General features: G+C 34.5%; 1 protein-coding gene across 9 annotated transcripts in view; it reads left to right on the top strand.

Annotated features, from left to right (window-relative positions):
* Window positions 1–14302, top strand: part of shot (dystonin-like protein short stop) — a 71378-nt gene that overhangs the window by 11458 nt on the left and 45618 nt on the right. For 3 of the 9 annotated variants that reach the window (XM_065310665.1, XM_065310664.1, XM_065310663.1), the window contains exons 1-2: window positions 5197–5546; window positions 13790–14192. The exons of 3 other annotated variants lie outside the window; for them this stretch is intronic. In XM_065310665.1, the coding sequence (XP_065166737.1) occupies window positions 14018–14192 (175 nt within the window). In that variant the 5' untranslated portion in view covers window positions 5197–5546; window positions 13790–14017. Of the gene's footprint in view, window positions 1–5193; window positions 5547–13789; window positions 14193–14302 lie in introns of those variants that run through there. 3 more of the 9 variants (XM_065310662.1, XM_065310661.1, XM_065310668.1) reach the window with 2 other exon arrangements.

The following is a 14302-nucleotide window of genomic DNA, read 5'->3' as shown; positions in this document are numbered from 1 at the left end:
ATTATTCACATACTATGTTAATTAATCTCTTCCATGTTGCTTCTCTATGTACTGCGTAGGCGTGTTTGTTCTAAAAGTGTTTATTCAGTGCTCATACGCAGAGAGTATAGATAAAGATCATGTAAACTTAATTAATGGTGCTTCAAACATGACCTACTTCCTCTGCAAGCAAAATTGCATTCAGTGAATATGAATAATAATTACGATAACCTTATTATTATTACCTTATATGTATTAATATAAATTAAATTGATTTTTAATACATCTACTAATTAATACCTAATTTTGTTTTTAAATACGGTTTCTGCTACTTATTTGAATTTTCTTACTTCTAATTAACAACGCCGCGTTTTAATTTAGTTACTAATACCGCCTGTTGCTATTTATAGGTATTATGCATCCACTGCATAAACATTAACATTAATTATGTTCACTTGAACTCACAGTTATGCCCAGCATGCGCCTTATTTGCTGAATGTATTCACTTCGCATTGATTTATTTGCGTGAAAAAAATGTGCAAGTTAATTAATTTCATAATTAATTTATCAGGATTATTATGAATAGCATAAATTTATATTCTGGCTGATTATGCGGTGCTTATCGCGTCGAAATTGACCGTTACGTGGTTATCGTGTAATTCATATTTTATAACAAAGTTATAAAAAGTTGAGGTTGCACCGAGTTTAACTAAATATTTTTCTAATGATAAAATCTTTAATGGTATTTATTAGGTTCACACTGTTTAAATATATACATATCGTATTTAATTAAAATTTATTATGGTAATTATGCGATTGTACATGCCAATTTAAAAAGGAAGTTTGATTATAGAGTTATAATCAGTATTATTAATTGTATTAAACCACAAATTTGGTGTTGATTTTTTAGGTGGTCAGTTAAGTAGGTAAAATTATATTTTTACGTTTATTGTATTCAGTTATTTAATTTTTTTATCGAATATAATCAAATAAAATCTTTGAATTTTCAGTTCACACTCATTCTATTGAATTAAAAAAGAAAACAATAAATTTTTTTTGCAATTTTAAAACTTTACACGAAAGTGTGATTTTGACTTTTGAAAAATAAATGGTTAACTCTTACCTCCCGTAGTAAAATCGTACCTTGCCATAAAATTGCATGATACGACAAATAACTTTTTGATAGTTTGGCCATAGTTTTGAACATGCATGCAAATCATACATATTGGATATTATACCATATTTGCTTTATTAATCTTGGTCCAATGTTCATAATGCTGCTCCTTACTATGCAGGCATTTTTAAAGCAGGAGTTAGCCACATGCTGCTTTGTTTCCAGCGATTTTTAATACGTAAAATTCGATTATTTTGTGGATTTGAAAATGCGTTTACAGGAAAGTTTATTTATCAATTGTAGGTAGGTGCGAGAGCAAAAATTAATTGTATTGTATTTAATATTACTATTATCAAGACACATTTCTAAGACATTTAAAATGCGTAAAACCATATGTTAATATTCCAAAATGTTTAGCAAAATTTGCATTGGAAATCACTTATAGATGTGTTACGCCTATCTATCATGCAAAAGTATTAAATGAGATATACCTACATGTTGGAATAGAGGTAGGACTCACACTTGTTATAATTATTTGATGTGTCTCGAGATAGCGTTAAAATGCACTCATTTAGATAAAATTTACGAAAAACACGCCCTGCACAATACTGTCTTTAAATTTTATGTATTAGACAATTATTTCTGTGTAAAAATGACCGAGATTAGATAAACAAGTGTTTTTCGGAAAAACTCTTTCATTATGCCATAGTTATGCGCTTCAATTACGTGCCAATCTAGTGCAATTTTGACATTACAGTGATGGTTTTAAAAATTATATGCTTGTACCAAAAATCAAAGATTTTCTTCTTCGAACGCGGTCTGTACAATACGATTGAATTGTCTCAAATTAGTTGCATTATCTTGTGGTGTTATTGCAATACTCATACCGTTTTATTTACAACTTTATCAAATAATGACAAAAACAAATATGGGTATTTTGTGAACATGACACACACTTTGTTTCATTAACGTTTTTCTTGCGGCGCTTTTGCGTCTGGCAGTCGTTAAATTATAATCATGGCAATAACCATATCATAACAATAATAGTTACTTTGTAGGTTCATAACTAAAAAAGTAAATAATTAAAATACCACCTCGAAATAATTCAATTTGTATAATTTTACTTTGTACTTCTGCATACCATTTTATTACGAAAAAGAAAAAGGAAAAAGTTTTTATTATAATATGATTTTAACCTACCCTTTTTCTAAACAAATAAAATTAAATGTAATGTGCACGGAACACGCAAAACTATTCATATTTTAATTTAATTTAACTAACAGTACCTTAATGATTTTAATAAATTAAGTAATAAAATATTACTTTTTTACCCTGGTGTACACAATTTTAATGCATGTAATTAAATAATATGTAAACATTTTTACTAAAAATTGTTATTTTTTGTTTCAGGTGAGTAAAAATACTGTTTGCATATGCTACTCAGTGAATAGTATTCACCTAAAAGGGAATGGAGTCAGAAGTTTCACGGTAGGCAACTAAATAAACACAGTTTAAGTCTATAAGTAAAGCAACTCATCCACGTACATAAGTTAAAATAAGCGCGTAAGCGCCACTTTCGTCGATAAATCCACACATACGCATAAAATTAAGCAAATATTTAATTTATTTGATAAAATACAGGATATAAGTTTAATCTAACCAAATATAAATCAATCAAACTTCATAAATTTTGCTTCGACGACAAAATTCGCACATTTATAGTACGATTTGTTAAGGTTTATAAGTTGATTTATTTTATTCACTTACCTGGTGGTTTGATAAGTTATCAGCAGATTGGAAAGTTTGGACTCTATCGTTTTTGTATGTTCGGGATTAACTTGTCACCGTTGATAAGCAAGCTCGATTATTGAAATTTGCACGACAAACACTCGAAGCGCAACTTGAACTTGAAGGCTTCAGGAAACTAAATGACCGAAGAAGACCACGCCGGTCTTTACAAAGTCGTCCAATACTCCATCCAGTTCATTTCCAGCATGAGCCCCGGCGAAGTTCACCGTACAAAGCGTTACGTGAGTGAAATAGCTGCGTTCGTTTTTTCATCGTTTAATTAGTCGATTCCTTTGGAAGTTGGTGCCGAAAACCGTTAGTTCTTACGGTTAATAACAGACAAATCTTTTTTTCCTTGTAATATTGCATAATCTTTGCAATTATATTTACCTAATTCAGAAATAATTTAAGTTTAATAGTATTTTAGTTTAGTTTTTTTTAGGAGAGCTTTTGTATAGTAGTAAAAAAATTGATTTAGTATCGTATGGTGTTACGGATTTTAAATTTCCTGGAAATGTGTCTTAATAATCTATACTATAAAAATGAATCGCACAATCTGTTGGTAAGCGCATAACTCAACAATGTTTAGACAAATTTGGCCTATTCTTTTTTTAGAATGTTTGTTAAAGTCCAAGAATTGTTTTTTCGGCGAGAAAAAAATTGAATAATTGCCGGGAAAACCCAAAAGACGCCCTATTCTATAGGATAAAAGTTAGCATTGAGATTCAATCATAGTTATAGTTAAATAGTTGAATCCGAGATGGCGAGCTGAAGTGCATTATTAGCAATTCTTCATATAATTAATTTCTTTAAAATAAAATTGCGAATCTTATTGATAGATTGACATATACTATGTCTAGAACAAGAGAGTAGAAACAAATTACATTTTCATTAAACACTACCGGGATGAAGTCGCGGGCAAAAGCTAGTTTTATGTAAAAAAGATTTAGTATTGTATGGTATTACGACATTTAAATTTCCTGGAAATGTGTCTTAATAATACTTTAACGTAGTTAAGAAATTAGTCAGTCTTTGATTTTATTGCTTTCCAACAGTAGTGCGTACTCGTTTGTTTTTTTTGAATTCACAATGCGACTATTCATGCATCTTAAAATGAACACAATATAACAATAGAACAGCCGTGTTGTTGCATATGTCTCTTAATGCATTCGTCAGCAAAGTGTGAAAATCAAAGTATTGTTAATTATCTTAACTGAAGTCTTATTAGTCATTTTTTTCTCTCAAAATTACATTTTTACAACAAAATTTACATCAATCGCGCTTAATATACAACGAAAACATTTTTCTGTACTTATTTTGTCTTCTTGTCTCTAGATGGCATTGCTATTCACTTCAGTTGAATGTTTTCAATCAAACAATGTTGCTTATTGGTTTATTCCAGTTCTCTTTCATGCCATGAACTTTATTGTCCATTAATAAAATCGTGACGAACGTCAATGCTCAAGTTGGTTCAATTAAAGCCAATTGGTACCAAAGACAAATCTATTTTGCTTGTGGGTGTCACGATATTTGACTTTTAAATTCTATATCCAATCTTTCGCAATAATTTCCACCCAATTTACTTCATTTAACAGCGTAAAATATTGTTGTTGTTCTTCTAAAAAGTAATTTATTTAAATTTTCTTGTTTTGAGCGCTTTGCGGCGATGCACGCCGAATTAAAAATTACATAACTGTGCTTGAATGGTTGGAAATCCTCGGATGGTTTTGTTCGCGATTCGATTCCGAAAGATAGAATTTAACCGCGCATTGGTATTGTCGACGGTTAATATTCTGCCATTCATTGCGTTCGTAAAAGGAATGTTGCACATGAATGCCTTTAGGATTTAAGTCACTTGAGTTAAGTGACTTGAGTCACGTTGGCCGCTCGCGATTGTTGCGAAATCGCATTTCAAGTCCAAATAAACGAAACAAATGAAATTAAAACGCAACAGATGTGCAAGAAGATGGACTATAAATCAGCTTTCATACATATGTAATGCTCGTTTATCAAAGGTGTGTGCCGGTGCGTTTATTGTTTAATGGATTGTATTAACAGGAACGTAAATAAGCGCGCAAAGTCACAGAGTGGAGTTGGTGTCAGTACGAAAGCGTTGCGCGTTGCTTGAGTCCAAGTCGTTTGCGCATGCGCATATAGCAAACACCTGAGTGTAGCGCGCGCGCGCGCGCACCGCACGGTGCACAGTCAACTGGTCCCGTGAAAACATGTTTCGCCCGCACGCACACACGCGCCGCGCGGGCACAGCGAGTGGCTGTAGTGTAGTAGAAGGCTAGAAGAAACTAGCGAACGGCGAGCAGCGCCGAACACACGGCGGCGTTCCCGATCGGCAAGTCGTCCTACGTGGGCACGCGGTGCCGCATATGGCAAATATAAACAAAAGTGCAATGAACATTATCGAATCGCCGGCGATTTCGGTGCGTGTTTGCGCGATTTGCACGTTCACTGCGAGAGCGCCATTATCACACAACTCCTGCGTTGTGTGTACCGAACCTGAGTGTTTGTGCTGTGTAAGTGTACGTGCGTAAACTGTGTATGTGTGTGAATTGTGTAGTGTGTAGTGTAGATAAGCACACTGCTCAAAAGTGCTCAAGTAGCGCGGATTGCGTTTACCTGTTGACGTAATGCAAATTATTACGTACATAAGGTATATTATTTTCATGCTTCAAATTGGTTCGGATCGATTCAGTATCAGTGTTGATTGTTTTTGTGCTAAACGGCGAATTCAAGTGGGTGACTTTGTTCTAGACTTGTCCCCACTTGTTTGTTGTCAAATAGCACGCTGGAGAGTTGTACTTAATGCGTTTGTGGCACGATTTAATATCGCCGTCTACCGAGTCTCCCAAAATAAACCCGGCGAGTGGAAGTTGAAGAAAAGAACATCCAACCTCAAAAACTAACAAGAGATGCGCAGATGAGACACCGAGAAATAAAATCAACACGAGTCAAATGACTGGGGATTATTGTTTCGTGAGGATTCACGGTCAATTATGAAATTAGGGAATGTCTAGACAGTCCTAGACAATAATTAGTCGCTATATTATACATATATTAACGGTATTTAAAATATTTACTGTATTACAGGAAATAATTTTGATATCACGAATCTACGAAATGTGCAATGAAATAATATTTGCGCACGCGTTTTGCGGTTTACTTTACTTTAATTTAAGTTCTACGTACGCCGTTCTGGAATGTGCTCCAAATCGTCGCGTCCTATATTAAAATCAGATCATAATCGCATGAACCAGAAGTGCGCTAAGCGCTATTTTTGACAATTCGTTGTGGTCAACTCTGTATTTTTATTTATCTCGCGTCGAACTCGACTCGAAAATAACATTTTGTTATGTCACTTATTTCCGTGTTTCGGAATTTCGGAACAATATCTACATTTACACCTGATTTGATATCTTCAAGGTGTTGCAAACACTTAAAGTGTTCTATTGCTTTTGTTGCTGTTTGAAAAGTAGAGTCCGTTCACTTGTAGAGACGATTATACAGTTAGATGTATGACGTCCGTACGTACTTCTTTGACTTAAGTAATGTCTGCACTGAGTATGAGTGCTTCGGCTTACTTTTTTTACTACTTTTATTGTCATTAACGTCCCACAAGTGTTTTTGTAATTTGTTTCGAAGACATTCTAATGCTAAATCGATTTTTGTGTTAGCACTTAGATGGCTGCAAATCACCGAAGCCTCTGAATTCTAATTGAAGAATTTATTCATGATACCGATGCTAAACGCCGGTGGTTAATTGAATTATTCGATACAAAGCGTTTTAGAACAATCGAAGCAACATGCATATTTAGCACATTTGGGTTGTGATTTATTCCGATTAATTTGACTTGCCGCCTACGATAATCGCACGCGTTGCAATTGCCATTAATCAAGTATAATAACATTGTTTAGTGCACGCACATGCGCACATCACATACTAAATCAGTTTAAAGTTTTCGGATTTATTATCTACATGTCGGCGGCGTGTGATGGTTTGAGATGTTGTTTTCTGGTCTAATTGTCAAATTAATTGGGTTATAGTGCTGTTCAAATGCGGTAATTAATGCGGGCGTTTGAACAATTCGCGATCGCATAATGGCTGCTAATAAGCCGGCATTAGAATTACCTACTGTGTCGACGTGTGTGTCGGTGTTGTAGTTACTCGGGTGTTAACAAACAAAACGAGAACGAAGTGAATATATGAATTTAGTAACTTGAGTACATTTTATGATTAAATATAAATAGTCATGAACAATATACGTTTGGAATTTCGATGGCTGCGGGCTTTTAAATGTACATGATACTTTGATCAAGATATTTATTTCTTTAGTCATGAACGCCTGCTGCGCATCAACAAATGATGCAAAAAAACTTGGGTTTACTTAATTTTTTATTATGCGATTGTTATTGGTGATAAGTTTATAGGTACCTATATAAAGCTATAAAGTGATTATAATCGATTTATTCACGATTATATTGTTTTTATATTTTCAAAGCCTTTTGGTTTGTTACTTAAAAACTGTTCGCACAAGAATTACAGATGTTTTATACATAAATTAAAAATTAAATTATTTTTGACTAAAAAATTGGTTTAAATTTGTTTCTATAGATTGATAAAAACGAATTATCATTAAAATCAATTAGGTAAATGTCATTCTCAGAGTGGATTTCTGCAGAAATCATTAATATAAATTAATAGATATATTAATAGATATATAGATAATTAGTTATTAGTCAATAGCTACAAGACATCGTAAATACAGTACATTCCAGTACATTAATTCAATGTTTTATTGCTAATATGATAAATTTAAGTTCGTTCACCCGAGGCAAACGAAGAATGTTGCTTGCTAAGACAATAATTCCTCTTCGAAATAAATTGTCACTTGTCGACACGTCTTGCTATTATATTTAAGCAGTTGCAAATTTATTTCGCTTCGCGTTTGCCGAATATTATATTATACACGTACCTGAGTATATTTAGCGTACCTACTACCTGTTCATTGCCATTAAATCGGGTAGAAGGATACGCTTAACAGGTAGTCAAATTTGTAGTATTTAAATGATCGTGTACGATCATCGTGAATACTCATCAATATATCCACAATTCAAGGTTATTAGAAGGAAGTATTAGAGATACTTTTACTGTTTATCAAGGGGAATTTATCAGTAATTTATGAGTTGATAATATCTCGTGTTAATCTCTGATAAACGATAAGAAAATTAAAAAGTTATGAAATTTTTAATATTTACACTTTTTTTTCATACAGAAGTTAGTTCTGTGTTTGTATGCTGTAAAATTGATATATGTATTTGCATAAATCTATACACACTTTCATAGATTTCTATTTTTGTTTACACTATACGGTTACACCGCTGATTGATGATATAACTGTGTCGGTAGGTACCCATTTGCAGATTCAATTATTAATTAACGCGTTTTCACCGTAATTCGACATTTACGATTTATGCTAGCAGCATTCGTTTAGATTTAAAACCAAGGTGTTTAGGAAGTCTTATGTTAAAATAATCCCGAGAAACTACGCATTTTATGGCGGTTGTCTTAAGCCACACTTCTACCGTAGATAGTAATTAATTTATTAATTATGGAAATTACATGATGTCATGATGTCATACTCTCAACACATGTCCAGTTAGCATTTAGTGTTGCAACACTTTTTTAGAAATTTCAACTAAAATTTAGTCAGATTTAAAAAATAGTTAACCGACAATAAAAATATTGTTAATTTTGTTTTATTATCATAAGTTGGTTGTAATTATTTTTAATTGGAACATGTAAAACGCTACAATTTAGAGCTGAGACATAATCAATTCGTCTGAAGTGTGGGAAGAAGGGCGTTGGATATACAATGCTGGGAAAATCTAGAGCCTTTTGTGATGCTTTTATAATACCCCAATTAATTTTACAACTCGTCTTTTCGGATCGTTTTGAGGTTTTTAGTGTACGTTTGTATACTTTTTCAATGCTGTGTTGAACTTTTTCTGTTTATCAGCGACTTGTAAACTAGACACACCTTCAGAAACAAATCTAAAGTCAACTTAAACATTGTAACATTGAAGTCATTGCTCTACAGTTGACAAAAGTATAAAGTACAAGTGTATATGTTTACAATTATTATTCTAATGAATTTAATAATGGAATTTGTTCCTTCTCGGCTGGTTGCGCTTCATTTGAATACGAATGCAACCGCAATCATTCATATGCTGATGTGCGCGAGCAGTGCATTTTTCTTCTGCCGGGTTTGCTTAACTTCTTGGTTTAGTGTTTCGTTGAATCATATCTATGCAGATGCGGTTCTATACAAACCAGCTTTACTAGTCAACGGTACTTGCTGCACTCATACACGCAGGTGTAGACGAGGTTTTCCTTGAACGAAATTGTTATTGTGTGCAATAAAGATAAAAAGATATTGCTTGGGGGGAATTTTACTATAAAACGGGATTTAAAAGTTTATAGGCAGACAATTTCAAAATTTGTGATGTGGAAGGGCTTCATCAATAATATATAAATGAAGCGCAAATTCTGTTGGAAAACGCATAACTCAGCAATGCCTGGACTAATCTGGCCAATTATTTTTTTAAAATGTTCGTAAAGTCCAAGGATGGTTTTTACGGCGAGAAAAATTCGAATAATTGCCGGGAAGACTCTAAAGACAACCCCTTTCTATAGGATAAAAGTTGGCATTGAGATTCAATCATAGTTATAGTTAAATAGTTGAATCCGATATGACGCGCTGAAGTGCTTTATTAGTAATTCTTGATATAATTAATTTCTTTAAATAAAATTGCAAATCTTATTGATAGAATTGACACATACCTACTATGTCTAGAACAAGAGAGTAAACACGAATTACATGTTTATCAAACACTACTGGGACGAAGTCGCGGGCAAAAGTTAGTTAACTACAAATGAAATAAATTGTAGATAAATTTGTTTTGACATGAAAATTCTAAATATTTTAAATATTTGTCGCCCTAGGCTTACAGAACTGTTAAGCACCTGCACCTAAACGATATTTTTTCGCCTGTAGAACGCGCTGGTGAAGCAGTAGGCGAAAAAAACTTCCAATTTCTATTTGAATACAATAGCTGATCATTTCATATATAATTTTAAATTGCGAAATAATAACAGAGCAATGTGTCTCATTCGAAATACGCATACCCACGTTGGTAAATTAAGCGATTACTCTTTAACGATTTAATTGCACGCGTGTGTTTTGGGCTGGGCTCAATTATCTTATTTTTATTTCGGTGGAAATGATTTTTGTTTGTTCAGTCCAGAAGTTTAGTATTAGTTTACCTGCTGCGTGAGTTTGTTGATTCGATTCCGATGTTTGCGAAAATTAAAACGCGAATTGCGCGACGATCCCGAAGTACGCACGGTCGTTTTGAGACCATCATCGTCGCGCATAACGAGAAAGCTACAAATGAAAGCAAATGTGAGTACCTGCATACATGACAAATGTCGATAAATAATTATTTATAGGAAGTTAAACTCGCGCGTGCACGCAGAAAAAGTTTCAATGCAAAAGTGCACTTTGCAACACTTGATTTGCATACAAATGATTCAATAAAATAAATAGATAATGTTGTTTTTATTTATTGCGCTGTATAATTAATTTATAACGAGTGCTTTTTTATGTTTTTATAATCAACGTGTGAATTTTATATTGTATTGTGATATTGAAAATAAGATTCAAATTGTTTTTCTTTTTAATGTAATTAAAGAGAAGACAATTGATGCTTAATTGTTGGCGAGTTAAGCGAATGTCATTAGATGCGCAAGTCGAGTCCGTCCGAAAAGAATGCGTAACGCTGCGTGATGTACCATATCGAAGGTCGATAGTCATCAATTCGACTCGGTGTCATCCGTTTGTTTTCCCTTCAAACGTTTCAAGGTAAAACTGATGCTGTGAGAGCAGTGCTTACTTGCTATTGATTATGTCACATTGACAATCATTGTGTGCTTACCTGTGCGTCGAACATGTGATACAGGTCTATAAATAAATGATGATTTTAGTGATTATTTTAAATTACACAAACAATTGATGGAACAATATTGGTAGCGCAGTTGGAACAAAAGAAATGGATATAAAATGACAGTTAAATATCTATAAACGACCTAAGAAGCTTGTAGAATTTGAAATTTAGAATCAGACATCTTTATAATATAAAAATGAATCGCAAAATGTGTTGGTAAGCGCATAACTCCACAACGTCTACACCAATTTGGCCAATTCTTTTTTTAAAATGTTTGTTAAAGTCCAAGGATGGTTTTTATGGCAAGAAAATTTTGAATAATTATCGGGAAAACCCTAAAGACTGCCCTTTTCTATATGATAAAAGTTGGCATTGAGATTCAATCATAGTTACAGTTAAATACATAGTTGAATCCCAGATGGCGCGCTGAAGTGCATTATTAGCAATTCTTTACATAATTAATTTGTTTAAAATAAAATTGCGAATCTTATTGATAGAATTGACACATACATACTATGTTTAGAACGAGAGAGTATAAACGAATTACATTTTTATTAAACACTATCGGGACAGAGTCGCGGGGAAAAGCTAGTCTGACAATAAAATCACTGAATTATTGTTATAATATTGAATTAATATGAATATTTATGGATTTACCAGGAAATATAAATTTGCTCATACATTATAATTCAACTCGTTTATCAGCAATATTCTAGTCTAATTATTTCGTAAAAATCGCTCATATCAAATGTTGAAACACAGCGCCTGCGACGGTTAGCGCCGAGCTTGTTAATTTAATCGGTCAATAAATTTAATTAACTCCTACGCACGTTCGATAGAAGTTGTGGCCAAATGCCCGGCAAATATGTTTAACTGAACGATCAAGCGGCGTTTATACGACCTGCATGAGTGAAGGATTACAAGCGGCAGGGATTAATCCAATCAAACTAAGTAGAGGAAAACTTGTTGTAATAACCAAGTAAAGCAATAAGAACGCATTGATCTAATATGCGGAAATTAACGGGGTGCAGTTTGCCAATTTACCATTTAGCACACTCTAGAAACACTCGATTCATAATAATAACATAAAACCAACTTAAGTTAATTTAGGACGTGTCGTAAGTATTTAATCATTTAATCGCATATTTTCTTCCATATTAAGCCTCGGGATGATAATGACCGCACACGTTCGAGATGCGGTTAATAAAATACAAAAAAATCGCGAATTGCTCAGATCAGAGTCGGAGTCTGCGATGACGTATTCTCCAGAATCGGTCACACTTCCGTAAATGGCGCGCCGGCGGACAGAATCAGGTGGGAAGTCGCGCATGTTTATACAGATTACGTGTTCGATATAAACAAATCTATATCGCTGGTGATGGTGACATTTTATTTATATTGTTTTTTAAAATGATATATGCGTTATTTCAATTGATATCATTTTGTAATTTAAAGTATGATGTCATCGCGGGTGTTTAAATCCTTTCGTAGAATTAATTTACTGCATTGTTTATTGATTATTTAAACAATGTGCAAGTTGATGGTGTCTTCTGGTTTGTTCTGGAAGTGTTCCTCCTCGCCATCTGCGAGACATTAATACGTTCCGATCCCACACGATTGTATAATGAATGAGCTTACACACGCGCGCTCAGGAACAAACAACGGCTCTCATGTGCCAATAAAAAATGCGCTGCTTTCTGCGCACTCGCAGGTGACTGAGGCGAAGTGTGACGTGTTGCAGACGTGGGCTCCAATTAGTTATCGACGGCCATCGAACGATCGACGAAATTTGCCATTTTTGTCGCAGTTGGTGAGCGTTGGCGTCATTAATAAGAAAGCTTGGTGCGAATATTTTTATATTGCTAATGAAAGAAGGTAAAGCAAAGATGGAAACGCATTAAATTTATGAATGAGTTTAATTTTATAAGGAAATTTGTTTTTTTGCTTTGGATATCTGAGTATGTAGGTAATTTTATTCTACATCCTGGTTTGACACAATTTTAAATATAAAAATAATGTGAATTTGTTGTAAAGTTAATTGTTTTGTCAATTTGGTCGCCTCCGAATATGGATTTAATTGCGCTGGTGCTTACGCCGGTACTGGTTTTATAATTCGCGTCTAGTCTTGTTTCTTGCAACGTATTGTACCACTCACACAAATTTCCCGGAATATCTGATGGTTACACAATGTGAAACTATGACGTGCTCGCCGTGCCCGCGTGTGTAACATATTGTTACGCATTGCGGTCTGTCGAATACCTCCATATATGAATGAAAACGAAACTTGTGTAGGATTTTTACGAATGCATCGAAAATTACTTTCTCATGTGATGCACATTGTCTACAAGTAATCAGATGATTTATATTATATTTTTGTCGACTTTGTGCGGCAAAATAAGTTTAACTCTTTTGGGATTTTCTTAGTTGCGTTTCCGTATTAGACGGTAAAGATTCCAGAACATGTCACACATATGATCAGTCAATGAATAGTGCGACCTACAGAAAAGTTTGCACACATAGGCGGACGACCTACCTTGTCGACTCGCCGCCGGTTGAATGCGAGGAGCGAGAGCCGCAACAACAAGAATTCCCATATGCGGCGGGTCCCCCAGATACCCACTTGCGGGCAGGCGCGCTCATTGACTAACGCTCGCTTAGTTGTCCACGACTTGCCTGCGCTCGCGGTGCGCGCCGATATTCTTTCGTTCGCCTTCTTCTTTCTCCGGACCAGCGAAAGCGACATTCCGCGCTCGCGCCGTTTTCCTTTAACGCCCGTGTGCCATTTCTGCCATAATTCATTGTGCCACAAACTGCGAATCTCCGAACAACGACACTGATACAATTAACATAAAATCGAACAATTTCACATGTGTTGCTTGTTTGAATCTTCAGATTTTGCCGACACATGTGATCGTTGAATTCGCAACAATCAATTGCAATTCAATGCGACGAATACATTCCCACGAAAGCTCAACGCAACGAAATTTTTAACACAAATTAAAACTTAAGTTATCAGTGAAGATTTTGTGATTCATCTGGCGAAGGATCACGAAGTCGATTTTGAAATATAGTTTAATATAAAAAAAAGTTCAACAAGTTGATTAATGTGCCAAACGAGAGATGTCATCGACGCAGGCTTACTACAAAGATCGGCTGGGCTTCGACCCCAAGGAGGAGGCGTACCAAGGGCCTAATCAGAAGTACAGGAAGACGGATGCAACGCATCACAAACAGCAGCAGCCGTACGGCGAAGATGTGCAGGACGGTTACGAGTTGAATTTGACTCGGTTTAAAGGTACTACTATCTGGGACTTTTATATTCATTCCAAAGGTACGGTGGCGGGTTCTCCAACAGAGACAAGGCATGTTGACGTTAATCAACACCGTGTGGCCATTAATTATTTA

Source organism: Atheta coriaria, unplaced genomic scaffold (genome assembly GCF_025399875.1).
Source record: "Atheta coriaria isolate IRGN ID8LTWV9N9 unplaced genomic scaffold, Caltech_Dcor_3.1 hic_scaffold_9_pilon, whole genome shotgun sequence".
NCBI classification, from domain to species: Eukaryota; Metazoa; Arthropoda; class Insecta; order Coleoptera; family Staphylinidae; genus Dalotia; species Dalotia coriaria.
The sequence above is the reverse complement of the archived record's forward strand: the minus strand, read 5'-3'. Positions and strand labels throughout refer to the sequence as shown.